The sequence below is a fragment of the Artemia franciscana genome, chromosome 6, assembly GCF_032884065.1.
Source record: "Artemia franciscana chromosome 6, ASM3288406v1, whole genome shotgun sequence".
Lineage (NCBI taxonomy): Eukaryota > Metazoa > Arthropoda > Branchiopoda > Anostraca > Artemiidae > Artemia > Artemia franciscana.
The window spans coordinates 28,006,681-28,032,805 of record NC_088868.1 but is presented as its reverse complement, the minus strand read 5'-3'; the positions used below and the strand labels follow the sequence as shown (position 1 = coordinate 28,032,805).

The 26,125-nt window shown below is 33.6% G+C and overlaps 1 protein-coding gene across 3 annotated transcripts in view; it reads left to right on the top strand.

Moving 5' to 3' along the window:
- Window positions 1-850: 850 nt before the first annotated feature.
- Window positions 851-26,125, top strand: part of LOC136028271 (WD repeat-containing protein 89-like) — a gene marked incomplete at its 5' end in the record, with an annotated part of 44,593 nt that continues 19,318 nt past the window's right edge. Inside the window, 4 exon segments of one of the 3 annotated variants that reach the window (XM_065706009.1) lie at window positions 851-962; window positions 2,612-2,715; window positions 6,177-6,355; window positions 12,292-12,423. In XM_065706009.1, the coding sequence (XP_065562081.1) occupies window positions 851-962; window positions 2,612-2,715; window positions 6,177-6,355; window positions 12,292-12,423 (527 nt within the window). 3 annotated transcript variants of the gene reach the window in all.

Below are 26,125 nucleotides of genomic sequence, written 5' to 3'. Positions count from 1 at the left end.
CCTCGCCATAACTGAACAAGGTTTTAATTTTTCATCCTTGGCTTATTATTTGCTATGACTGGTAATTTTACATATTAATTTGGTGTACGAGGAGAATTTGCTAATATTAGTCAAATGTTGAAGCATTTAATGTATAAACCATATATGGCTATCTCATTTGAGAATTTTATGATTGTCACCACCTAACCTTGGATAATGTAGACTAAGATAAATATTCTTTTGCTATAAAAAATATGAGATAAATACTCTTTTGCTTACAATTTTAGGGATACGTTTATGAAAGAAATTGAAAGGGTGGCGAAAAGTATATTACTTTATAGGAGTTTCTATGTGAAATTTCTGGGAGAATTGGCTTTTTGCATTAAGTCCATCGGTTATTTTCTTGGCTATTTCGGCCTAAGTTTATTTTGGACTTTGACCTTTCTAATTTCGGATTTAGTAGGTAATTGGAAGCAGAATTTCGTTTATTCTGGAAATATTTTTATTATTTTTTTTTTTATTTTATATTCCTTGAATATCAAATCATTTATTGAAAAAAGGTACACATGATCCAAAAACGGTATCCTTAATTAAAAAGTTTAAATGAATAAAAGTCGAAAAGAAAGTTACTTTTGGTTTATTCTTCGTAAACTGGAATTTCTTTAGATTTACAAGATGATACAAATTTGTCAGATGTGTTCTTTAGCTCTGTTGATAATTTGGTAAGGATTTGTCATTTTATTATTTTTGGTGAGATTATTACCCTAGTTTTGGAAATAATAAATTATACTGTTTATACACTTTCACTTTTATAATGCGCTATTCTTTGTAATTGATGACAAATAATGGATTTTTAGGTATTCTGGAATATCTGGCTCAGTTGCTGTTGGTCTTTCCAACAACTCAGTGATTATAAGCAACACAGACAATTTGGCAACAATTAATAACTTAAAGGGCCATAGAGATGTAGTAACTAAAGTTAGGTATGTACCCTTATCAGTTCTTTTTTTTCTACCTAGAGGTATCATTTTATCTAGTTAATGTTTTTGGTGAAGTTTGGAAATTCTGTCCGACATACTACTTATGGCTAACATTTAGCCTAGGGGTATAGAAGGCTGGCCAGTGGCTCCAAATAAACGTATTTAAGACCCGATTATAGCTATCCTTACAAGAATCATGTCCTGATTTTGAGTATATAAGAAATCTCAAATATTAATGCTAAAAAGTGCCTGCGCGTCAACCCTTGAAAGCGGATGAAGTATTGTCTTGCGTTTTTTCCTTATGGCTGGGATTGCTACTTTAGGCCCCTTTTTAAGTTTTTTTTTTACGGTGGGGTGGAGGGGATGTTTGAGTGATTTTGGGCTGAACTTTTTCTAGAGCGCTTAACGTCTCTTTCTGGTATGAAAAAACTAAAAAGATAACAATTTTGTCTGCCTATAAAAAATAGTAGGCAAATCATAAACGGATAATAATATAATAAACATCCAAAAATTTTGGCCAATAAAAAATAGTAGCCAGATTAAAAACTATATATATATATATATTTTTATATATATATATATATATATATATATATATATATATATATATATATATATATATATATATATATATCACAACCTATATATTTTTTTAACTGTCAAAAATGAACTATGTGCATTTGAATGCAGAATTTTCTAATTAAATTCTCCTAACTATTAAACTATTTCTAATACATTCTATATTATAATAACTACATTATAATGCACTAAATTCTAAACTACACACTATACACTATCTGTATATTATATTAACTATTTTTTATTATTATATTAACTATTAAGTAATACACTATATTCTGACCATACACTAAGCACTACTACCTATACCCTATTATCTATACACTACTAACAATACACCCCATTTTGATGTATTAACTATATGTAATACAAACTATATTATATTAACTATATTAATCATATTCTAATGCACTATATTTTGCCTATACACTATAAACTATGGACTGCTAACTATACACTATATTAGCTACATTTTAATATATTAAATATTTGATACAAAATACGTTATATTAACTATGTTAGCCTTATTCTAACATACTATATTCTGGCTATAAGCTACTAACTATAATCTATAAACTATGCATTCTATTTACTACATTTTAATAAATTAATCATTTCTAATACAAACTATATTATATGGACTATATTAACTATATTCTAGTGCACCATTTTCTGACTATGCACTATACACTACTAGCTATACCTTATAAACTACGCACTACTAACTATACTCTGTATTAACTACATTTTAATAAATTAACCATTTCTAATACAAACTATTATATTGACTATATTAACTATATTCTAGTGCACTATTTTCTGACTATGCACTATACACTACTTGCTATACCTTATAAACTTCAAACTACTAACTATACTCTGTATTAACTACATTTTAATGTATTAACCACTTGTAATACAAACTCTATTATATTAACTATATTAACCAAATTCTAATACACCATATTCCGACCATACACTACTAACAACTAACTATATTAACCATATAGATGTATTTTGATGTATTAACTATATTCTAATACAAACTACCTACTAATAAACTTGTTTTGCAGATATTCAAAACTGGATTCAAATTTAATTTATACATCTTCTATGGACCGGACTATAAAACGTTGGGATATTAGAATAAAAGAAAGTTGTGTGAATACATTCAAAGGTCAGTTCTTTTCTTTTCTTATTTAGTAGATAAATCTATCTTTTTAAAAGACAGTTTGACAAAATGTCTTTTTTTATCAGAATCGGTGATTTTGATCTAAAAAAAAAATTTCAGGTGCCACATTGCTTCTGCCAAAAATTTAGAAAACAGTTGATCAAAATCTTTATTTTTTTTACCAGAAGCATTGACTTTGATCTAAAATTGCTTCCCGGGTGCCATACAAATCCCACCAAAAATTTTAAGAGATAGTTTTATCAAAATCATTTTGTTTTATTTATCAAAAGCAAACTGTTGATTTTGGTCTAAACCATTTTTCACGTACTATGTCCTCTACTAAAAATTTTGAAAAGACATTTTAATCAAAACCGTTTCTAAAAACGTTTTGAGATGCCACATAGCTTCTGCCAAAATGTTCAAAAGACAGTTTTATCAAAGCCTTGTTTTTAATTTAAACTGCTGACTTTGGCTTAAATCTTTTTTTCTAGTAATATACGGCTTCGGTCAAAAACGACAGTTGATCAAAACCTGTGATTTTGATCTAAAGCCGTTTAGAGGTTTGATCAGCCCCCCTTTTTTTTACTAAAACAGTTCAATTTGGCCTAATGCTGGTTTGCTAGTGTCATGTGGCTTCTACTAAAATTATTATACGACAGCTGATCAAAACCGTTTTTCTTTATCAAAACTTTTGACTTTGGTTTAAAGCCGCTTAGAGGTGCCACAGGGATTTTGCCACAATTTTTAAAAGACGGATTGATCAGTTTTTTTTTTTTTTTTGTTTTTTTTTGAAGATTTGACTTTGGTCTACAGCTTTTTTTTCTAGTGTCATGCGGCTTCTACTAAAATTATTATACGACAGCTGATCAAAACCGTTTTTCTTTATCAAAACTTTTGACTTTGGTCTAAAACCGCTTAGAGGTGCCACAGGGATTTTGCCGTAATTTATAAAAGACAGTTTGATTTGCACTTCTTTTATTTAAACAGTTCACTTTGGTCTAAAGCTGTTTTTCTAGTGCCATGCGGCTTCTGCCAAAATTCTTATAGGACAGTTGTCCAAAACCGTTTTTCTTCATCAAAACCTTGACTTTGGTCTGAAGCCGCTTAGAGCCGCCACAGGGATTTTGCCATAATTTCTAAAAGACAGTTTGATCAGTACTTTTATTTGTAAAAACAGTTTACTTTAATCTAAAACTGTTTTTCAGGTTCCATACGGCTTCTACCAAAAATTTTAGAGGACAATTTCAGATCTTCTATTTCCAAAAGACTTAAATAATGAATTTTTGGTATTCTTACTAGCTAAAGCTAAGTTTGGGGCCTTTCTGGGCATTTGCGGTTCATTCCGCTTTAACACAGTACAAGGGGTATTCAAGAAACACATGGAATTTTTTTTTTATGGTTTCTCTATTACAATTAATTTATCCATAATAAATTTTCAACCATGATCAAGGCTAGTGCTTCCACAGGTGGTGCTTCCATTCTTTTAGACCGATTCTGAAAAAATCTGGACACCCCTTTATCAGCCATGTTTTTGCTTTATCAATGCCATTGAAATGGACACCTTTCAACTGAACTTTGGGGAATAAAAAATGATCAAATGGGCTAGATATGTGCTATTAAATTGTTACAGCATTTCTCACGGAAATCATTTTAAACCTTCTTTTTTAATGCATGAAGAATCATGACAATACACTGTCATGAAAGAAAACTCCACTATGGAGTTTTCCTTAATAATTTTAGCTAATTTTGCCCCCTAAAGTATTGTATATTTGACACAAAAAAACAGTCATGTCCGCAAAACAGAAAAAAGACAAAACTTTTTTTTGGTAGTTTTTCTGTAAAAAGAAACACCAATTTTATGTTACAGTCTTTAAAAATTTGAAGAAGTCAACAATAAAACTTCAGATTCCCTGAAGACGGTTGCCATTACCTCATTTATAGAAGCTCTGTGTATTTTTGTAATCCCCCTTTGTAATCTTAAATTTGATCCCATTATTATTCTTTAAATCCCGTCCAAGTTGATAGTTCAAGTTTGGATCAAAGATCTTTATTAAGTGATGAAAATACAACATTTATTATGTTGTTAATGCAGAAGTTCTTAGGTTTGAATCCACGTTTCCTCCAAAGATAATTATTATTTGTTCAAGAACTTAAATGAATAAATTATGTAAATTAAATTATTTAGCTTTATTAGATGGCGTTATCTTGGTGTTTTGTCTAAAAATATCTGATAGGTAAAGTTAGAGCAAAAGATGCCATTCAAAACCATAAATGATCACTCTATATCTTACATTATAAACCTTTTTAGTTTATATGACCAAACTATTCTTGGTTTGGCGATAACTCGTACATCTTTGATAAACGATCAGAATAAATGTTTTGTGCCGGAGACAGAGATATTGAGATTTAATGACCCTTACATAATAAGAAAGCATGATTTTTCCTCTTTTTTGAACAAAGCAGAAAAATTTTCTTTTTAAAACTCAGGAAAGGGTAGTCACTAAAATATTCTATTATATTTGCTTGGAAAATGTTAAGTTCAGCTCAAAGGAAATCTCATTAAATAATTTGACAGCTTCGGAAGTTTCCTCTTGTGCTAACCGCCTTAATAGAAATCTTTACTGGCATAGGATGCATATTATTTATGCTGTTTGTAAATTGAATATGCGGTTCTTTGTTAATCACTTAATAAGAGTTTATGGGTTTTCTTTGTTTTATAGTAGCCTCTCGTTAGTTTTTTAAACTGTTAACATATTTAAGATCCCCTATCAATTTGTTGGGAAACTTTGCGCTGATTCTTGTCTCTAAATTGTCAGCCGACGCTGACACTTGCAAATGATATTTATGGTCTTGAACGTCCTTAAATATTTTTATCCTAGTCATATCCCAATCATGTCCTTCGAAGTCTCTATTACTAAATCCCTTAACTTTTTATACTGGTACGTATGACATTTTTCTGTTTTGATAAATTTTTCCGGTTTGTTTGTTATTCTTTGTCTTCCAGATCTTTTTTTTTCTTTACCTGCTATATAAAATCAATTTGGCTCTATTAGACCTTGTTATAGACTGGCGAGATAAATATAATCTTGTGTATCTCACCTATGCAAAGGTAATTATTCACAAGAAGAATATTTTCTTCTTGTTACCTCATTTTTGAAAAAGAAAAAAAACATGTAAGATGCACCCTTTTCATTTCAAGTATGAGGATATCTTCTCTAGATATCCTATTTTATAGAATTGGCAAGTGTCTGTATCTCCTAGCCAATCCTGAATTTGATGTCTTACGATATTATGCTAGAATACCTGATTATGATTTTATTATGTAATCAGATATAGTACCAAGTAGGTTTCCAATCGTTGTAAGATTATACGCGCTGTTGTTGTTTTTTCTGTCGTCTGACAGGTTCTGTGGCTAGTTCAAAACGTTTAGATTGGATTTACCTGTTATTTATTTATCTTCATTATAGACAATACTGAGGGACCTGAACCACATCAATGGAAACCCTTTTCAACTATGGATGTCAACTGCAGTGACACATTTATATGTGGAGGAACTGAGAAGAATGGAGATGACTCATTTTTGTTATTTTTTGATGTGAGAAATCCTAAAGTTCTTGGAGGCTATTGGGAGTCACACTCGGAAGATGTAACTAAGGTTTAATATCCTTTTATTCAATATTTTTTGCTACATTTGTAGTTTTATTTCTTTCTTTAATGAATACCAATACTACTAATGACGCATTGCAGTGCCAGGCCGTCTGAAGGTAACACAGCTGCAAAACGCTCCCCCTTCAGTCAAATCTGTTTGAAGCCTCGCTTTACCCATTTATCTAATTTCTTTTAAATCATTTTTACGACATCTCCCTCCCCTTATTTATGTAAAGGTAAAGGATACGGCATTATCATTTTAGACTTAAGGAGTCCCTCCCCCTCATTTGGGGATGACTTGTTTTTCGCTATGCCTCGGATTTAGGGCCGAAGAGAATTATTTTTAACCTTCATCGATCAAACTTGGCCTAGTCTTCTTAGCCTTTCTTTCATTTAGAACTTGAGATTTTCCTCGAACAATTCCTTCAGTAAACTTTTAACGCTTAGATTACTACTACTACTAATAACTCACCAAACCACCGAGCTGCCTGAGGTCAGCACAGCTATGCACACTCCTCCACCATCCCTATCAATTCAAAGCCTCCCTCTTTACACCCTCCCAAGAAGTTCCCATTTCCTTTAAATCTTTTTTATGACATCCCCCCACCCCAGAAGAAGACGACATCCTTTCCGTTTTGTTCTTTTCAGAAGAACTTTCATGTTCTTTATATAATTGAAATTATGTTTGCCTCGGAAAAAGCAATGATCCTGGATACCGATGGAGGATGGGAATAAGCATATATCCGCAAGTCTACACTGAAGTGCTTAAGCCGGCTTGGAACCGGACAGCAAGGAGTTCCTTAGACCTCCAAATTGAATGAAGACTTTTTGCAATCCTGGGCCCATCTTGGTCACAGCATGGTTTTCAGCACTTGGCGATGCTCTTCTATCAACATTAGTCGAAATCGTGCACATACAGTCCCAAGCCTATTACCTCTGACTCATTATATATTCCTGTTTACAAATGTTAAGCTACTATGGGGAGGCAACCCATAGTTGATAAATTTGTTTGGAAGAGGTTATTTAGCCTGAAAACGCCAGTTAAAGCAGACCAAGTCGAGGCACTTAGAATAATTTCTATATTTCTATAAATAATGTATTTATGATATACAACAAAAATATTTACAGTGTAATATATTTATATATAACATATTTTTTATATTTCAAAGTGTCCACGTTTCAGAGCCTCACCTGGGTGCTGCCATTGCCCTGACTTCTAATATTCCGATCTTAGTCTACAGACTTATCTTCTTTTTCCTCTGAACCTTTATCAATTGTTAAAGGTTCCCCTTTTCTATTTGACTTTTTACATGTTCACTACATCCACCATGTTTGATATTGATACTTCACAGGATCGGGTTGATCCACTTGATCAGGTTTCTTGTTTCAAAACTTTACCTATTCATTCTCACCTATTCCTAGTATAAGTGACTCCCTTTTCTTAAAATCAATTTTCAAAATTATTTTTGCCCCCAGAAATCTCAACGCCTTCAAATATTCATTTATTTCGTCAACATTTTTATATAGGATAGTTAAACCATGTGCATAGTCCAAGTCTAAAAGAGTTATACATTCCCATTTGATAAGCTCTCTTGTTGCATTTGCTGCGTTCCTTAGGACAAGCTCCATCAAAATAATCAACAGGCGTGTGACACAACCCTGCTTAAACAAAACCAACTACTAACCTCACTTCATACCCTCCAGGTAAGGAGCTTATTCTAAAGCTCTTCTATTGACTAAATTAAATGCCCGTTCTTAAACTATAAAGCTTATTACGAAAGGGGTCCGATGATTTAGACACTTTTCAATTTACATTCGTAAAAATTTGGTCTACACACCTTTTCCCCCTTTTTCTAAAAATTCACTTTTTTCTTCTCTTAGCTTAATAACTACGGGCGCTAATAGCCATTATTTTTTTTTTGGGGGGGGGGCAAAATTTTAGGAAACTCACCCAGAATTTGTTTATATGCAGTTATGTTACGTTTTTGTGAGCTGGACAGTTTTTTTTGGGGGGGGTCTGTCCCGACCAACAAGAAAAGATCATTATTATTATAAGTTCAATGAAAATAGGTCCAAAATGAATAGGTTCAACGACCAATAAGAAAAGTTCATTATTATTATAGGTTATAGATCCAATCATTGTTATTATTTGTAGAAAGTGTTGGTGAGCAATAGAAAACAGCCACTTCAAAAATAGAAAGAAAGAAAAAAACAGCTGAATTGAAATTTTCTAGCAAGAGGAGGTAGTTGTTATTTCTACTGTTGCTAATCTTCTTAGAACGGTTAATTATTTAAAAATTTTCTCAAGTTAGGAATATAAAAATTAGTTTTAGTAGTTGCCCCTTTTTATATTGGTATTTTTTTCCTTTTTTCCTCAATGTGGTGCATTTTTACCGTCGTTTTTTTTTTTTTTTTTTTTAGTTTTTTTATGCAAAGTTTTTTTCTACTTATCAATGGTCTCTCATACAGTTAGAACTTCGACCCGCATTATACTTGGGATTTGCTTTTTTATTTACTTATTTGTTTATTTACTTTTGAATTCATTATTTTTATACATTATATTCTTATAATGTGTTTTGATTTTCTAATGGCCATTTTTATATAATAGAGCTCTTTTAGCTAAATATAATATTTGTCTGTTGTTTTTATGATTTTTGTTTTATTTGTGTTCTCTTTCGTTGACATAAGAGGTGAATTTTGCTCTATTAGAGCGTGTGATAGTCTTTAAAAGTAGATATTATCCGTTACTTTAGGGCCACTGCATCGATACAATCATCATTTTACTGTACTCGATCGATACAATCATAGGTCACTGGATCGATACAATTCTTTGGCATAAAGACTATGATTAATTCAAAAGAGTGAAAACAGTCGCAAGTGTAGAAACATTCACCAACGCTACCTACCTTTGAGCATTTCTTCGTGTTTATTTAGTGTAATAATAAGTTGATCTCAGTTTTGCCCCTGTTCTCATTGAGTTCAGACTGAACTGCATATCATGGTTAGTTTATGAGTTCTTTATAATTTTAGTGTATTCTTGAGTTTCTGTTGAATGTATAAATATTGCCTAGATATTATTTTAGGGTAAAATCAGTGACATTACACGTTGTACCTTTTTCATTAGATGTTTATAAAGAAGTGACTAGAAGTGTGGTTACGGTTATTTTTTTGTAAATATGGCCACTCTGTAGTGGCTGTGGCCACTCTTGACCGGCTAAGGCTACTCTTTTGTGAGGTACAACTGTAGGAACAACCACCAACGCTACCTAGCCTTGAGCATTTTTTGTCGTTTATTTAATGTAATAATAATGCAAATTAGTTTCGTTAGTGAATTGGCAAAATTTGTATGATCTCAGTTTCTGAGAAGAAATACACCTGTGAAGTTATACGAAACTGCCAAGAAACGCCAAATGGTAGGTAGCGTTGATGATTTCTTATCCGAATTTTGCTCTGACAAGTTGCCTATACTCTTTGCCTTGGGGGTAAAAGAATACAGAGACAAAGAGGCGCAACGCTTGCAAAAATGTGTCTTACTCTTTTGTTTTAAGGGAAAGCATAACACTTTAGTCATAAACAACAAACTACAAGTAGAACAACAGGGATCTTTTTTTTCTATAAAACAGTGGCATGCGAACTTTAAATTAACATTTTAATCATCTATCCAAGAGCCATCCTCAGCATATCAAATGAAAAAAATATAAAGGAAACTCACATTAAAATATGTATTTTAATGTATATTTAAGGTATTACTGTATTTTTTTTATTTGTTTTGCTGAGGATGATCTTGGATATATGTTTGAAATATTTATTTAAAGCTCGGATTCTACTGTCTTATAGAAAAAAATCCCCTATTGTTCTACTTGTATTTTGTTGTTTATGATGGAAAGGCAGCGTGATCTTCGTCGCTATTTAAACCTTTACTTATGTTTATTTTTTTGTATTCCATATAATTTTTAATTAACTTCTGATATCATATAACGAATATAATTTAATTTCTGAGGGTTTTCAGACTCTTATTCAAAATTCTCGAGAATGTATTCTTATTATAAGAAGATACTGTTCAGTTACATTTGAATGAAAATGACTATTTTCAAAACATAATTTTATAGTATATACTTGTCACCCTGCAGTTCCTTTAAAATCTCGTTTTTGAAATTGTGGCTACTATGGGCCGTGATTCCCTCTTTACTATGTTGCATCTACTGCCGCAACCATGACTATGATATATCTACCAATTATATAGTAGAAGAATGCCAAGGCTTACTTCTGGCTGATCATGAATAAATATATTTAGATTATACATTTTTTTTTGTATCAAGGAGTTAGATTACTTTAAACTATTTGGGTACTTTTGTTTCAATTTAGACACGCTAGGTGTCTAGTTCTTGCAGCTTCCATATGGCAACAGGGACAGCTAGTACTCATATTGAAAAACTTGTGCAATCGTAATTATAGAAAATACTTTTAAAAACAAAGTCGAAAAAAAGTAAGAAGGAAAAATTGACCAATAGAAAATTGATTATCTTTTTTACAGAGAAAGACTGACTAAGCAAAATATCAGGTTCTTAAATCCCTACTTTTCAAACTCCCGCCTTATCTTACTGCTTACCGGCATCACACTTGTGGGGTATAATTGTAAAATGGGTGGAGTCCTGTAATGGCGCAGTGAGTATATCCTCAGCTTGGAAACCCAGAGATCGAACTTAACTGTAGTAACACACTGCAGGGCCCACAATTGGATTGCGGTGATGAGATAATGAGAAAGCGTCTCCATAACAATTAAAAAAAGAAAAAAAGAAACGGAGCTGTAGCTGCAAACAAATATTCTTGAATACTTTCAGCTTTCTTTTGGAACAGGGAGCAGGGCCTTCGTTTAAGTGTGTTTGATGCGTATAATCATAATAGGCACTCGGGGGAAATTTGTCTTTGCCTAGAATATCATGGATGCAGTTTTCAAATAAGGTCATCGTTTAAAAAATTACTTGCTAATCTAATGTGTTGTAAGGTCAAAAGTTTACCACATACTCTCTAATGAAGGTCTGGCACTTGTTTGATCCTGAAAATTAAGGTTTAGGATCTGCACTTGGCATCCTTAATAGAGATGGATAAGGTAGGTTTAACCGAGAAGAAGTTGAACCCCGGGGGAAATTTCCATCCTTATCTTTAATACAGACAAAACCTTGAACTTAGCCCTGCTGAAAGATACTCGACCTCAAAGGTTTATAGTATACTAACGTAAACCAACTGTAACCCAGCTATTCCCTAAAGGTATTAAGAGGAATGGCACTCATAAACGTAAAGTAATAAATCTTTGCTCTTCCGCTAAACTCAAAAGAATCGCAATTCCGTTCCGTCGGATATACAATCCTGATGGAGGACCAAACCGTGGTAATATGGGACGATAAAAAGGCCTTGTGGACCTAGTCAGAATTATCAGTCCAATCAAAAGTAACCCATATAACTGACAAACATTATTGAGACGGGTCGCACGAATGATCCCTATTTCTCAAGAAATCTGAAAGTGTTCAAGAATGTTTGTTTAAACTGACCTATTTTGCAACTATGCCCAAAAAATAGAAGTCATAAGTATAAACGAATTACTTCTTTATGGTTCAGCTACACACAGAAGAGTGAAATCACATTTTGATGAAGGATTTAGCTATGGCAACGCGGGGCGATGTAAAAAGGCGTGGTGCAGCTAGTTGGCGTTTTGTAACTAGTTGGTGTGGTGCTAACAGTTTCATAAAAAATGATCTGTCCAACTGGTAGCTATCGTTACAAGAAGTGGACCCATTGATTCCGCAAACAACTCTCCAGAGTTGGACCTTTTGACTTGAAAATACCCAACACTAATATCATAAAAATTGCGCGATGATGTAAATGTGGTGCCAAATCACATTACTCTATCATATTCAGTATTGTCTCCAATTTTAGGTTCGTTTCCATCCTAACGACGCCAATTATATGGCTAGTTCTTCCATAGATGGCTTAATCAACGTGTTTGACATAAGTAAAAATTCAGAAGAAGACGCCCTTCTCTATACTCTTGGTTCTGAGGTGTCCCCTGTAAGTTTTTTAACTGTATTTTGGGACTTAACAATTTTTTTTGTGAAATATTGCATTTAACTTTGGTGCTGTCAAGATGAATTTATAAAAGTCCGCATGCAAACGTTATCATTCTTATGAGCCTTTAAACAGCTCTCCTCGATGTTTCAGTGCCTCATTAGTAATGCCAAATACAGGAGATATCAGTGATGCACAGGTGAAGGTGTGGTTTTCTTCTGTTTTTAACATTATAGGTTTTCTTCTGCTTTAAACTTCCAGTGAAGGTTTGTGGACGTGGGAATTTCACTTTACTTTTCCATGGGAATACTTTTTATTCTGATTTGTAACTAGGGGGGGGTCCAACAGCCAATCTTCTGTACAAAATGACTAGGGAGGGGAAAAATCAATAATAATTCAGTGAAGTCATATTACTCTATAGTAATTATCCCCTAATGGTGTGGAGGGTTGTACTTGAGGTTTTAGATATCAGAAATTAAGGTTTAGGCCCAGCTCTTGCCATCCTTATTAGATTTACCTTACCATCCTTAATAAGGTTAAATATTTTGTAACTTTTAAATTAGAGAAGAGTGGGAGCAATACATCATTTTCGCAGCTCTCTGCTAATTTATGCATGTCATTTGTTAAAAAGAGAAACAAAATTTCAGAATCTATTAGCTATGATATGTAAATCTAATATATGCTAGCCATAAGCATCCATGCATAGGAAGAACAACATTAAATTCAACTTTAAAAAATATCATAAAAGTGAACAAGTTTGGATGAATAAATATTAATTGTCAGTCTGAATAAAATAACAAAGAAAACCAAAAGTTTGAGGCTAGTAAAAATCGTCGCTAGAAATCGTACATGCTTGAATAATCAAATAGCTTCGAGAATTAAAATGATTATTCTTTGGACCACCTAACTATCAAACGTGGTAAGACCAAGAGAAAACTTCGAATAGATTAAATTTACAACGTGCAATTATCGACAACCTGGACTATCAAATTAGAGAAGATTCTATAAACAAGAATTTACTCAAATGATAATTCGTTGGAAGAAAAAGAAGTTTCTGTCCCACCAACTAACAATTAACAAATCTACAACTTAGACAATTATGTAAAACTAGACCAATAGGGGTAGTTAAAGTAAAGGGCATTGACAAATTTTCTAAACTAATGAAAATCCAAAATAAAAAAGACAGAGAAATGGGGGTAAAAGATAAGCGACAAGGGAGTAAAAAGTACCGAAACCAAAAGTTTGAGGCTAGTAAAAATCGTCGCTAGAAATCGTACTTGCTTGAATAATCAAATAGCTTTGAGAATTAAAATGATTATTCTTTGGACCACCTAACTATCAAACGTGGTAAGACCAAGAGAAAACTCCGAATAGATTAAATTTACAACGTGCAATTATCGACAACCTGGACTATCAAATTAGAGAAGATTCTAAAAACAAGAATTTACTAAATTGATAATTCGTTGGAAGAAAAAGAAGTTTCTGTCCCACCAACAAACAATTAACAAATCTTCAACTTAGACAATTATGTAAAACTAGACCAAAAGGGGTAGTTAAAGTAAAGGGCATTGACAAATTTTCTAAACTAATGAAAATCCAAAATAAAAAAGACAGAGAAATGGTGGTAAAAGATAAGCGACAAGGGAGTAAATAGTACCGAAATTGAAAATGATTGTATGATAATTGGTTTTGGAATTTCGACATGGATAAGGTCATCAATGCTTAACATGCCTTTTATTAATCAGTCTGTTAAAAAAACAAAGGTTCGGCGTTATGTTCTTCATTATTATAAAATGGCACTTGAATATAATTATGAAAAAAATTATATTTAATTATAGTGAAGAACGACATCTAACCCATGTTAGCTGAAAAATAAACAGGCATTGTGTAATTTCCATTGGTATCATGGCTGTAGAGATTACTGAAACCTGGTAAAGAACAAACAATTGCATATATTGGATATAGTTGGCTGCCTGACTCTCTAAGGTCAGTTACTATTTCAAATAAGAATAACCCGTGAATAGTATAGTAGATTTGTGTTCTGGACCGCTCATCAAATCAATTAAGTTTACCCCCTTTTTAATCGAATTTGCACTATTTTAAACGAAAAATTCCGAAGGATTTTCCTACTTGGAATAGTAAGAGACGAGCATCAGAAGCTCAGGCAGCAAAGATAAGTTAAGTATGGTACCAAACCTCAAAAAAACAATTTTTAAAAGATACTTGCATTATGTTGAATTTAATTTAGTATAGGCTGCGGTTTGTTCTCTACTAGGTTTAAGGTATCAATAAAACCATAGTACCAATGATACTTGCATAATTGCCATTTCTAGTATCGATCCTTTATGTTCATTTCTACCAGTCTTGTGGGAGACCAGGGTTTGATTCCCCGTCAGAGAGAACTTTTATATATTAAATTTAAAGCGATATGACTTCAATTTAAAATTTAATACAGACGCTCATTTTAGCTACTTCTTAGCTAAAATAATGAAGGTTATATGAATGAAGCATGGGGAATCAGGTAGCAAAATCATCAAGAAATGGTACTACCCCACAGAGAGTTTTCTTTTTTTACTGTAAAACAGTGTCCTTAATCAGTTTGCATTTACTGTTCCAAAACTCCTATATTGTTTTGTGTATTCAGCAAAAGGCTAGTTTTTATAATCCTAAAAACACGCAGAAATACAATTAGTTGGTTTATTTGTACTATTTTTATTTAAGTGTTAACTTCCCTCAGAAAAACCTCGATTTTAGGAATTAATCTACCCCTTTTTAATTTGGCTTTATTCTAGAGGGAACACTCCAATTATCTTCGTTTTTTGTTTCTTGTTTTTGCAGGCACCTCGTATACGGAACAAATTCTGTTTTTGTTTTTTTTTAAGTTGCCCATACAAGTTAGTATAGGCAAGGCTTGATTCTTTATCTCAAACAGCAACCGCCCAGTTGTTGTTTTTGAGGAAAATATCCGGCAAAATTCGAATGCTTCAGCGCTCTTGTATATTTATTTTTAGTAGATATGGATTATTTTAGTTATTACTATGGGCCGTGATCGTCTCTTGCTAGGCTGCTAGTTACCGCTGACACCTGGATGTACATCACTTATAAAGAAACTTGATTACAAAAAGGAAAACTCCTATGGCTTTTTGTTGTTTCCAATAGTAAGAGACGATCCGCAAACAATCGGCCAGCTAACTAAGTCCATAATATGCTCTTTAACATAAACTTTATTAACCAGATATTTTAATATATCCTGCATGGTTCAGTGGTAAGATATTTGGCGCTGACCCAGAAGTCTTGAGTTTAGGGTATGAGATATTTCTACTTCTGATGTTTTCTTAAGTAATATAATTAAAATAATCATTTCTGTAATTATTCCTTTTATCACTTCAGTTACTATGGGCTATAGTTCGTTTCTTAATGAAGTTCTAGCTAAAATAAAGAAGATAATATGAATGAACCACAATGTTCAGTTCCTTTTGGCTAGAGTTCGCTCTTTACTATAAATTAATGTAAAGAAAAGCCTATGGCTTTTTCTTATTTGTTACTAGCTGTTGGTGTGGCGCTTCGCGCCACACGAACACCTAATTGGCTGGTGCGCTTCAAACTGCCCCCCAAGCTCTCTCCCCCCCGCGCGTAAGTCGTTACGCGCCATATTAGTCACGCGCCATTGTAGTTGTGTCACTGTGTCCCACCTGTGAATATAGATAGATATATATATGTTTTTAACTACGTAAAACTTGCGAATATACAACATTCTTTGCTGTCCCATTGTCTGTGCATATAAATATATTGTCAGGTTTACCGACTCTTCAACATGCAACATATAATTGTCCATGGGAAAGCAATCCGTATTCAGATATATACCGCATTTTTCTAAAATTGCCCTTGAGCTTTGTTGATGGTGATTGCTAATCGAATATTCCCTGTGTCCCCGTCGTCATTTATATATCCCCCCTTTGCCCTTCCGGCGTCCCCGTTGTAGTTGTGTCCCAGTCTGTAAGGTCATAAAGTCTTCAATGGCTCTGGTGGTGCAGCCATTTTAGGAAGTTTAACTTTTCCTGAGGCGCAACACATTCCCATTGTTTCTCCATCAAATTTCAAGGCCTTGCAATAGGGACAAATTTTAGACATAGTCCCGATTTGAACACATCTACTCAAGCTATAATCATCGACTGGGCTGTACCTGAATGCTAGGCGATAATTTTGACGTTCCTCTTGTGATTCCTCGGCACGCTTTCTTTTGGCATTATCTCTTTGAGCCGTAAGCCTGTTTTCACGTTGTTCTTGTGATTCCTCGGCCCGCTTTCTTTTGGTATTATCTCCTTGAGCCGTAAGCCTGGTTTCACGTTGTTCTTGTGATTCCTCGGCATGATTTTTTTTCGGTAATTTCTATTTGAGCCTCAAGCCTGTTTTTACGTTGTTCTTGTGATTCCTCGGCATACATTCGCGTTGCTCTCGTGGTTCCTCGACACGCCTTCATTGACGTAAATTCATTTTAAAGCTCAAGAATTTATAATAAACCTCAAACTTTTGAGTTTCTGTTTTAAGGTTTTCGAATTACTTTAATCCATTGTCAAAATATATTGAAATATCTGTGCAATTACCAGTTTTTACATTTTAAACAATTTAATAAAATTGGAAGAGCCTTAATTTTTTTGAATACTTATTATTCAAAAAAGTATGATCGACTTCTTGATTAAGATAGAGTGGTAGAGAAAGTGAAAAAGAACTGAAACCTCTTTTTTTAGTTTTTTTTTAATGATTGCCATTGTGCTCAGTTTTTTCTTTTTCTTTTTCCTTTTTATTTTTTCCTTTTTCAGTTCTTTCTTTTTTTAGTTTTTTTTTTTGGTTTTTTCATTTTTTTTCTTTTTTAGTTTTTTCTTTTTTAATTTTTTCTTTATTTTTTAATTTTTTCTTTTTTCTTTCTTTTTCTTTAGTTTTTGTCTTTTTTATTTTTTTATTCTTTTTATTCAGTTTGTCAAACCTTTCAAAACCTAGCGTATAAAAGTATAAGTGTAGACAATGAGTGGGCAATTACAGGCTGGCATAAACTTCACTCATTCGCCTACTTTCCACATTTTGAGATCAAAGTGCCTGGCGATCAGTCACACAATAAGAAAACTACCGGGAACAATAGACGTCTAGGTTTCCTATTGTGGAAACCTAGCTTTATCTTTAGTAACTCCAATTATTGGAGGGAAGAGTATGTTTCAAACACTACTAAAGGCGGAATTGACGATCATAACCTGTTGTGAGCTCAACTCATTTGCCTCCTTTCCTAGTTTTAATATCAATATACTGGACAGTCAGTCACACAACCAAAATAGAGGATGGGAATAACAGAGGATGTATGAATATTTGAAAAAGTAGCTGCAGATAGCATGATAGCTCCTTTGTACACTCGGTCTCTGGCCATACCACGCTTGTTATCATGACGTCGTGTTTCCGTTTTTTTTAACCCGGACTTCATAATTATACTAAATATAATATTTGGTTTTATCGAGGGTATAAATATTTCGGAATTTTAGCCGAAGGTCAGCCAATGTAACCGTAATTCACCCTCTTCTGGAAAGTTAGCTAATTTTTCTTTCGAGCTTCGTTCAATCGTCTCCTGTCCTTTTTTAAGAGCGAAGTACCTGACCGTCAGTCACACACCAAGCAAAAACTATCTGGAACATCAGAGTATGTAATAATTATTCGAAAAAGTAGCTGCATATAATGTGATAGCTCCTTTTTCGGCTAAACCTACCATGCTTGTGACCATGACGTAATATTTTAAGTTTTTTACATCCCGGACTTCATAATTATACTAGATATAATGTTTGGTTGCATTTATGGCACAATAGTTTAGAATTTTAGCTGAAGATCTGTCAATATGAGCGTAATTCCTCCTATTCTGGGAAGTTAGCTGATTTTTCTTATTAACTCCGCTCAATTCCATTCTCTCAACATTTTGAGATCTAACTCCCTGACGGTCAGTCACACAGTAAAAAAAAAACTATCAGGAACTACTGAGGATGTAATAATTTTTTTTAAAGTACCTGCGGATAGCATGATAACTACTTTGGATTTTAGGTTTTCGACCGTCATGATAACGGTCCTGCTACCAGTTTTTTTTTTTTTTTTTTTTTTTTTTTTTTTTTTTTTTTTTTTTTTTTGCCTGAATCGGATAATTATGCTCAGTATAATACTTGATTTTATTGGTGGCAGAAAGATTCCATAATTTTACCCGAAGATGATTCAATATGAGACTTCCTTTTCTGAAAACCTAGCTGATTTTTCTCATAAACTCCGCTCAGTCGTCTCCTCTTCATGTTTTAAGATCAAAATACCTAGCGGTCAGTCACACACCATAAAAATTATCAGGAACAACTGAGGATGTAATAATTATACATGTCTCGATTGAAATGCAGGGTAATTGATTTTTTTTTTCTTCTTCTTTTCTTTTCTTTTCTCTTTTCCTTTTCTTTTCTTTTTTTTCTTTCCTTTTCGTATTGTTTTTATTTGTATGTGTATTGGGGTTGTAAGCCCAAGCAAGCTTTGCTTCGGGCCATTTGCTTGTTTTGTTTTGTTATTTATATTAATAAACCCATCTTTCTCTCTCACTATTGGGAAAAGTTGCTGGGGATAGTATGATAACTCCTTTGGATCTTAGGTCTTTGGCCGTACCACGCTTATTATCATGACATCATATTTCCAGTTTTTTTCTTATAGCCTGGATTTGATAATTATTCTCAGTATAATACTTGATTTTATTGATGGCACAAAGAAATCATAATTTTACCCGAAGATAAATCAATATGAGCATACTTTTCGCTTTTCATGGAACCTGGCTGATTTTTCTTACGAACTCCGCTCAGTCGCATCCTCTCCATTTCTTAAGATCAAAGTACCTGATGATCAGTCATACACCAAAAAAACTATCAGAAGCAACAGAGGATGTAAGAATTATTCGAAAAAGTAGCTGCAGATAGCTTGATAGCTCCTTTCGATAATCGTTCATCGGCTATACCATGTTTGTTATCATGACGTCTTGTTTCCAGTTTTTTTATAACCCAGATTTCATAATTATACTAGATATAATATTTGTTGTTTCTAAATTGCACAAATATTTCAGAATTTTTCAGAAGATAAGTTAATATAAGCATAACTATCCCTGTTCTGGAAAGTTAGCTTATTTTTCTCATGACCTCCAATCAGTTGCCTCCTCCAAATGAGGATGCAATGATTATGCATACAAAAAGTAGCTGCGGATAGCATAATAGTACCTTTAGATATTAGATCTTCGGCCTTACCACGGTTTTTATCATGACGTCATGTTTACAGTTTTTTGTAGCCTGGATCTCATAATTTTGCTCAGTATAATGCTTGATTTTATTGACGGCAGAAATATTTTATAATTTTACCCAACGATAAGTCAATATGAGCATAACTCTCCCTTTTGTGGAAAACTAGCTGATTTTTCTCATGAACTCCGCTCAGTCTCTTCCTTTCCGCGTTTTAAGGTCAAAGCACCTGACGGTCAGTCACACACCAAAAAAATATCAGGAACAATTGAGGATGTAATAATTACTTAAAAAAGTAGCTGCGGATACGATTATAATTCCTTTGGATCTTAGTTTTTCGGCCGTACTACACTTGTTATCATGAGGTCATCGTTCCAGTTTATGTTTCCAGCATAACCCATTTTCTGGAAACCTAGCTGAAATTTCTTGTTTTTTGCAACACATCTAGTGACGGCAAAAGAGAGTGTTCAAACGCAACTAAAAGTACAAACGAGGCTATAAGTTGGCATGAACTCAACTCAGTTGCACTCTTTCAAAGTTTTACGACCGAAGTACCTGACGGTCACGTCGTGTAAAAGGAAAACTATCTGTAACAATAGATGAGGGAATAGATATCAGCGGTTGTCATGACCTAGTGAGGAAGGAAACACTGCCCAAAGCAACCCAATGGTGTAAGAACAGGACAGTTAGTCTAAATGGATCAAGGGTTAGGGCAGCTTTTTGGTATTTCTCAGACAATAAGTTTTGATAATTGTTTAGATCTCATTCTTTTTTGACTGCGTGTGCAGTCAGCTGTAATAGATGATGAAGAAACTTCAGCACTGACAGCAGAGATGCAAGCATGGCTAGGTAGCACTTCAGTCAGCTGCATATCGGTCTCTTCGATAGCACCATATAGACTTTCTTCCTGCTGTTTGTCAGCTGTTAACAGAAACTTTCTTAATTTATAAATTTGGTAAGGATCATTTAGCAAAAATATTAAATATCTTGATGTACTACGGATAGACTTTTCCACGCCTTTATCCTTTGGGTAATTAAATTTTTGAAGTAGTTGCAGCACCGACATCTTTTCTCGGAAGTAGTCAGCAAGTTTTTGGTTGCCATATACAAATAGGATTTTCACTAGATCTAGAGATTTCTTTACATGCCTGAAACGCTTTCTGTCCGTTAAGCGCTTCTGAACAGCAGAAAAAAGGCAAATAGTAGTAGTATCTTCATTTGAGAGTTGTATTAAACTTTTGATTAGGTCCTTTGAGGGCTCTGAATTGTCGTTGCAGGTAATCTCCCGAACTAACTTTTCAACCTTTGTTAGAGAAAATAATTTATTTTTTACTTTTCTACGAATATTTCTGAACCACATAATAAAATCTAAGATTTAACATGAAGGGTTTATCATAATTAAGATTAAGCTTTCACATGAAAATGACAATTGCTCGTAAAACAAAACAAAAAAAGTTGTTTAATTGTGCTGTTTTATTTATTCGATTTGTTTGGAACAGATATATCGAGTTAAAATAAGATTATTTTGGTATTTTTCATTTTAACACGATATCTACTGAAAACACAAAGTTCGTCTAATGTTATAAATGAATGCGTAGACCTCCAGTAAATTTCCTGGGGGTAGGGGCAAAGGCAAGTCGTTAACTCACTTTGCTCGTTAATATAATACAAGGTTATCGCTGTTCAACGAGAACTTTCTGTCTGGGTAACTCGCTTCATTTTTTGGTATAACATTCAACTCGGTTTTGTTGCATCCTCGTTGCAAGGTATCTTTCCTGTAAGCTTTTCACAGTCCAGTTCTTCAATTGGCAATCCTTCGAAAGATTCCAATTTGCTCTATCGGACAGATACTTTTCCTTTTGTAAAAGTCCTTTACGCAGATAGACAGTCGCTTAATCTACTACACATCTTTATATTTTATGACGTGAACATGCCTAACAGTGAATTAGATGGAGTTGTCTTCTCTCAACAGTTCCTTAGTTTCTTTCTAAAGGAAATAGAACAGATGCTGGTTCTGTTAGATGAATTTTATTCTTTCCAAACTCTATGTGAACACTCTGTGACTCACCATCATATGTTTGTGTTCTACGCAAATTTGCCCAAATTATTCCCGTTATTTACTGTTAAATAGACCTTGTTTAGTATTAATATTTGACCTTGGAACAACTTTTTCATTCTAAAATATTTTAAGCAACAGAGTCATTAGAAACAAACATCTTCAGAACATAATTATTGTGGGCTTCTGCTTAGTTTCTCAAAGGATGAATTTCCTTTAAAGTTAGCCGCTAAACAGCCCTTTGTGATGTTCCAATGCCCCATTAACAATGGAGGAAAAAGCCTTTTCTTTTCAAGCCAGGAAACTGTAAGTTCCCTGAATAGGGTTTTGAGCCATTCTGATTCCAGTTTTTTCCAATTTTTGTATCTGACGCTATTTTTCAAGGGTTTCGGGCTTTTTTTCAAAATTCCCTTAAATGCATTTCTCCAATGCGCAGTCGTGTAAAAACTAGCAAATATCGTGTCACCCTCTTGCCCCTTGTTTTCGATCAACTCCGTCAAAAAAACAATCGCCACAAATGGGAGAATTGACTGGATGTGTTCGGGAAAAGGATTTGGCAAGTGGGGGGGATTGATTGCCCTACAGTAACATTCGACTATTAAAAAGGCTCTAGAACTCTCAATTTTGAAATCTGATGAGGCCCCAATGCGTTTCTCCAATGTGCAAACCGTTGAAAAACCAGCAAATGTCATGTCATCCTGTTGCCGCTTGTTTTCAATCAACTCCATTGAAGAAACAATCGCCTCAAATGTGTCGCTAACACAAATTGAGCAGGTTAAAGAAAGAATTGCTGTCCTTTTGCAGGTGGCAGTGGGTTAGGTCGCAAATAACAATAACTTTTTGACTTCGTAATATTTCATTGGCTTTGTTGTTAAACTGTCTTAATTGATAATTGATCATGCATAAAATTTCATATGCAACCAATCTGATCACATCAATGCGAACATGCTCAATTCTTCTCCCTCAATGACACATTATTATCAGGTAAATTACCTGTTAAATTTTTAAATTTTGGTATTAACTCTTTGAGCAGCTTCCTCGGCTGTTTCTTCTGCCATTGTAGGATTTATACTAAAATTTCTCTTTGACTCAACTCTTTGAGCAGCTTCCTCGGCTGTTTCTTCTGTTATTGTAAGATTTATACTAAAATTTTACTTTGAATTGCCTTCTTATATACTTATAATGACGTCATATACAAAGCCTTTGACGTCATATAAAAAGCCCTTGACGTCACATGCAAAGCATTATATACTTGTAATGACGTCATATGCGGACAAACAAACACAAATATGCGGACAAACACAAAACATGGACAAACACACAAACTTACAACTTATTTATATATATATATATATATATATATATATATATATATATATATATATATATATATATATATAGATAGATAGATAGATAGATATGTAAACAGCGAATGAATTGCCGGAAGTAATTACAAGGGCTGTAAGTTATTACAGCCCTTGTTCTGTGGGCGGTGAGGGGGTTGATGTCCCCAAAGGCATAATTACAGGATCTTTTAATTATGCTAATGAAAGCAGACGTCTCAAAATTCAATTGGATGTTTGTTTTAGAAACTGACGGTCTTGGGAAAGGCTGTTGTTGCACTCAATTCACTTTTGAATCTAAAAAAAAAACACTATAAATTCCAATTTACAATCAAATGAGTTCTATCCAAAGTTTTTACGATCACTCATACCATAAAAACATTAAATCTTAATATGGGCAACTAATATAACTTATAGTTATTGCCCTGAGGGTCTTGGGGGAGGGGGGCATTCTTATTTACATAATTACTGGACCAATCAAATATGCTTAGCAAAATGGCTATCTCAAACGTTTGACTGGATATGCTCGGGGATAGAATGGGCGAGATGGGGGCTGATTGCCGTACAATCACAATCAACTTTTGAAAAGGGCACTAGAACTTTGCTGATGAGGGTAGGGGGGGCAGGCTCTCCTCTAATCCCTTTTGACAATGAGTTAGGACAATAGAACTTTCAATTTCCAATCGAATGAACCCCTTTCGAAGTTTCTCCTACAACTTCTTCTATGCGAAGTTTCCTGGTCAAGGATAGGCAGCTCAATTGTGCTGCTTATGATTAGCTTTTTCTTTGTTATCCATGAAGTGGCCATAACCTACCATATATGACGTCATTTGTTGTAATATTGCGATGTCATTGAAAGTGTATACACTGATAGTATTTCGGAGTAACTAAACTCTCATTGAACTGATATCATTTGCGTATTCTGTCACCTTGTTCAGGAAGATGTAGTTTTTGTCAAAAATTGAGAATATAAGACTGGAGATTTGTGATGTATTATTTTGCTGTCGTCGAAAGTGTGTAATACTGATAACATTTGAAAGTAATTGAACATTTCGAAGGTCAACAAGTGTCCAGAAAATTTTGTGACAGAATATGAAGTGACGTCTTTGTTTGTTCTATCATCTTGTGCATTAAGATGTAGTTATTTTCGAAAATTTAGGGAGGGTATATAAGGAAAGGGATTTGTGATATATTATTGCACTGTCATGGAAAGTGTCAGTAATGATACAATTTGGAAATGGTTAACAATCTCTCATAAATCTAAGTGGCAAAATATTGAGTGATGTGATTTCTTTGTTCTGTCATCTTGTTTATTAAGATGTAGTCTTGTCAAAAATGGGGTGAGGAGGGAGTCTATTAGAGGGGAGATTTTCTTTTATTGCTGCGCTGTCGTCGAAAGTGTATATACTAATAGCATTTGGAAGCAATTGAACGTTCGGAAGTAGTCCACAATTGCTCACAAATTTCAGTGACAAATAACCAATTGAGCATCCAAGACGGGATATTTTTAATGTATTATTGTGCTGTCATCGAAACTGAATATGTTACTGTGAATGTCCGAAATCTGGTTAATGTCCGAAATTCCATTTTCTCTGCTTTGATTCAATTAGCATAGTAAGTCAGTTTTTTCAGTCTTAAGCAGACTATGGTGCGTATCAGCCTTTTCAGTTTTATGCAAGCTTTGATGATAAACGGTAAAGTTAGGTTAGTTTGGGTATTTTAAATTAGGTCATAAATCTCAGAAATGGGTTAAAAACTTAATCTAATATGTCACCATCAAACCTTGTAGAAAACTGAAAATGTTGTCGGGCAACGCTGACTAATTCCAAGGAGAAAAAGAGGTATTTCGGACATTCAAAGGTGAATGTCGACATTCACCAATTCTGGACATTCACGGTAAGATATATAGGCTACAAATAAAATTTAGAAGTAATTGAATATTCAGAAGAGTTCAATGACTGGTCAAAAATTGAAGTGAAAAAAAAATACATACGTGCGTACAAACAAGACACCGAGTTATTGAAAACAAGTTACTGTAAGAAAATTATCAATTGTGCAGTTTTTGGTTGCAGTGATGCCAAATACAAAAAAAGCTGGGTGAAAAAATCAGCAAAAAATTAGCTAGAAGTATACATTCCAAACAGCTGTCTTTGGGAGCACCTGTCTAGTTGTCTTTGGGAAATAATAAATTGTTATAGACAAAAAGTGTCCTCAAATTTAGCCATTTGCATTTTTTGGCTGATTTATTTTCTTACGTTAGCATGGTGATGCTGATGAAAATACGAAGAAAAACTTAGATTATCCAGGTTTTCAGTATGAATAGAACTAAGATCGGAATGATTTGGCAAAATACTTTTATTCTAATGTCCTTTGGACTCCTTTCTTTTCTTTTTTTCTTGTATTCTTAGTCATAACTTCTTTTCAAGATTAACAGCATTACATGCTAACGCAAAGATTATTTCTCAGGAGAATGATCAAGTCCATTTTAAGTTTTAAATTTATTGTTTTGTTTTTGCCAGTCGCTTTTGTGCATTCATAGAAGTAGCTGGCTAATTTTATGTGTCAGTATTGATATTATAGTTAGGCTCTTTTGGTTTTATATGTGTTTTATCCATATTATTTCAGTTTTAGGTTCTATTTTTTTCTTTTTTCTTGCTTTTTTGCCTCTCTATGCTGAAGACGCCTCGTTGTATACGGGTGAAATGTTCGTTTGATTGTTCTTCTTTTCTTTTCCTTCATACTGGCCCGCTTTTCGTTTTCAGATTTGTTTCTTTGTTTTGGATGTACATAGTGTCTTTTGTTTTACTTAGGTATCCTTGTCATTTCCAAATCATACACTTGGGATATTCTGGGAATCTAAGCATAGCAAACGATGCTTAAAAGCTTTTCTACTAAGCCAATTTGCGAGTAGTGTCTAATATACATAATTCACGGTCATAGTGGAGGCTATGTGGACTTTTTGTCATCTGTTTGACTTTTTGTCTCAATTCTATCAGAACGAGCTCAAAGACATTCTTACA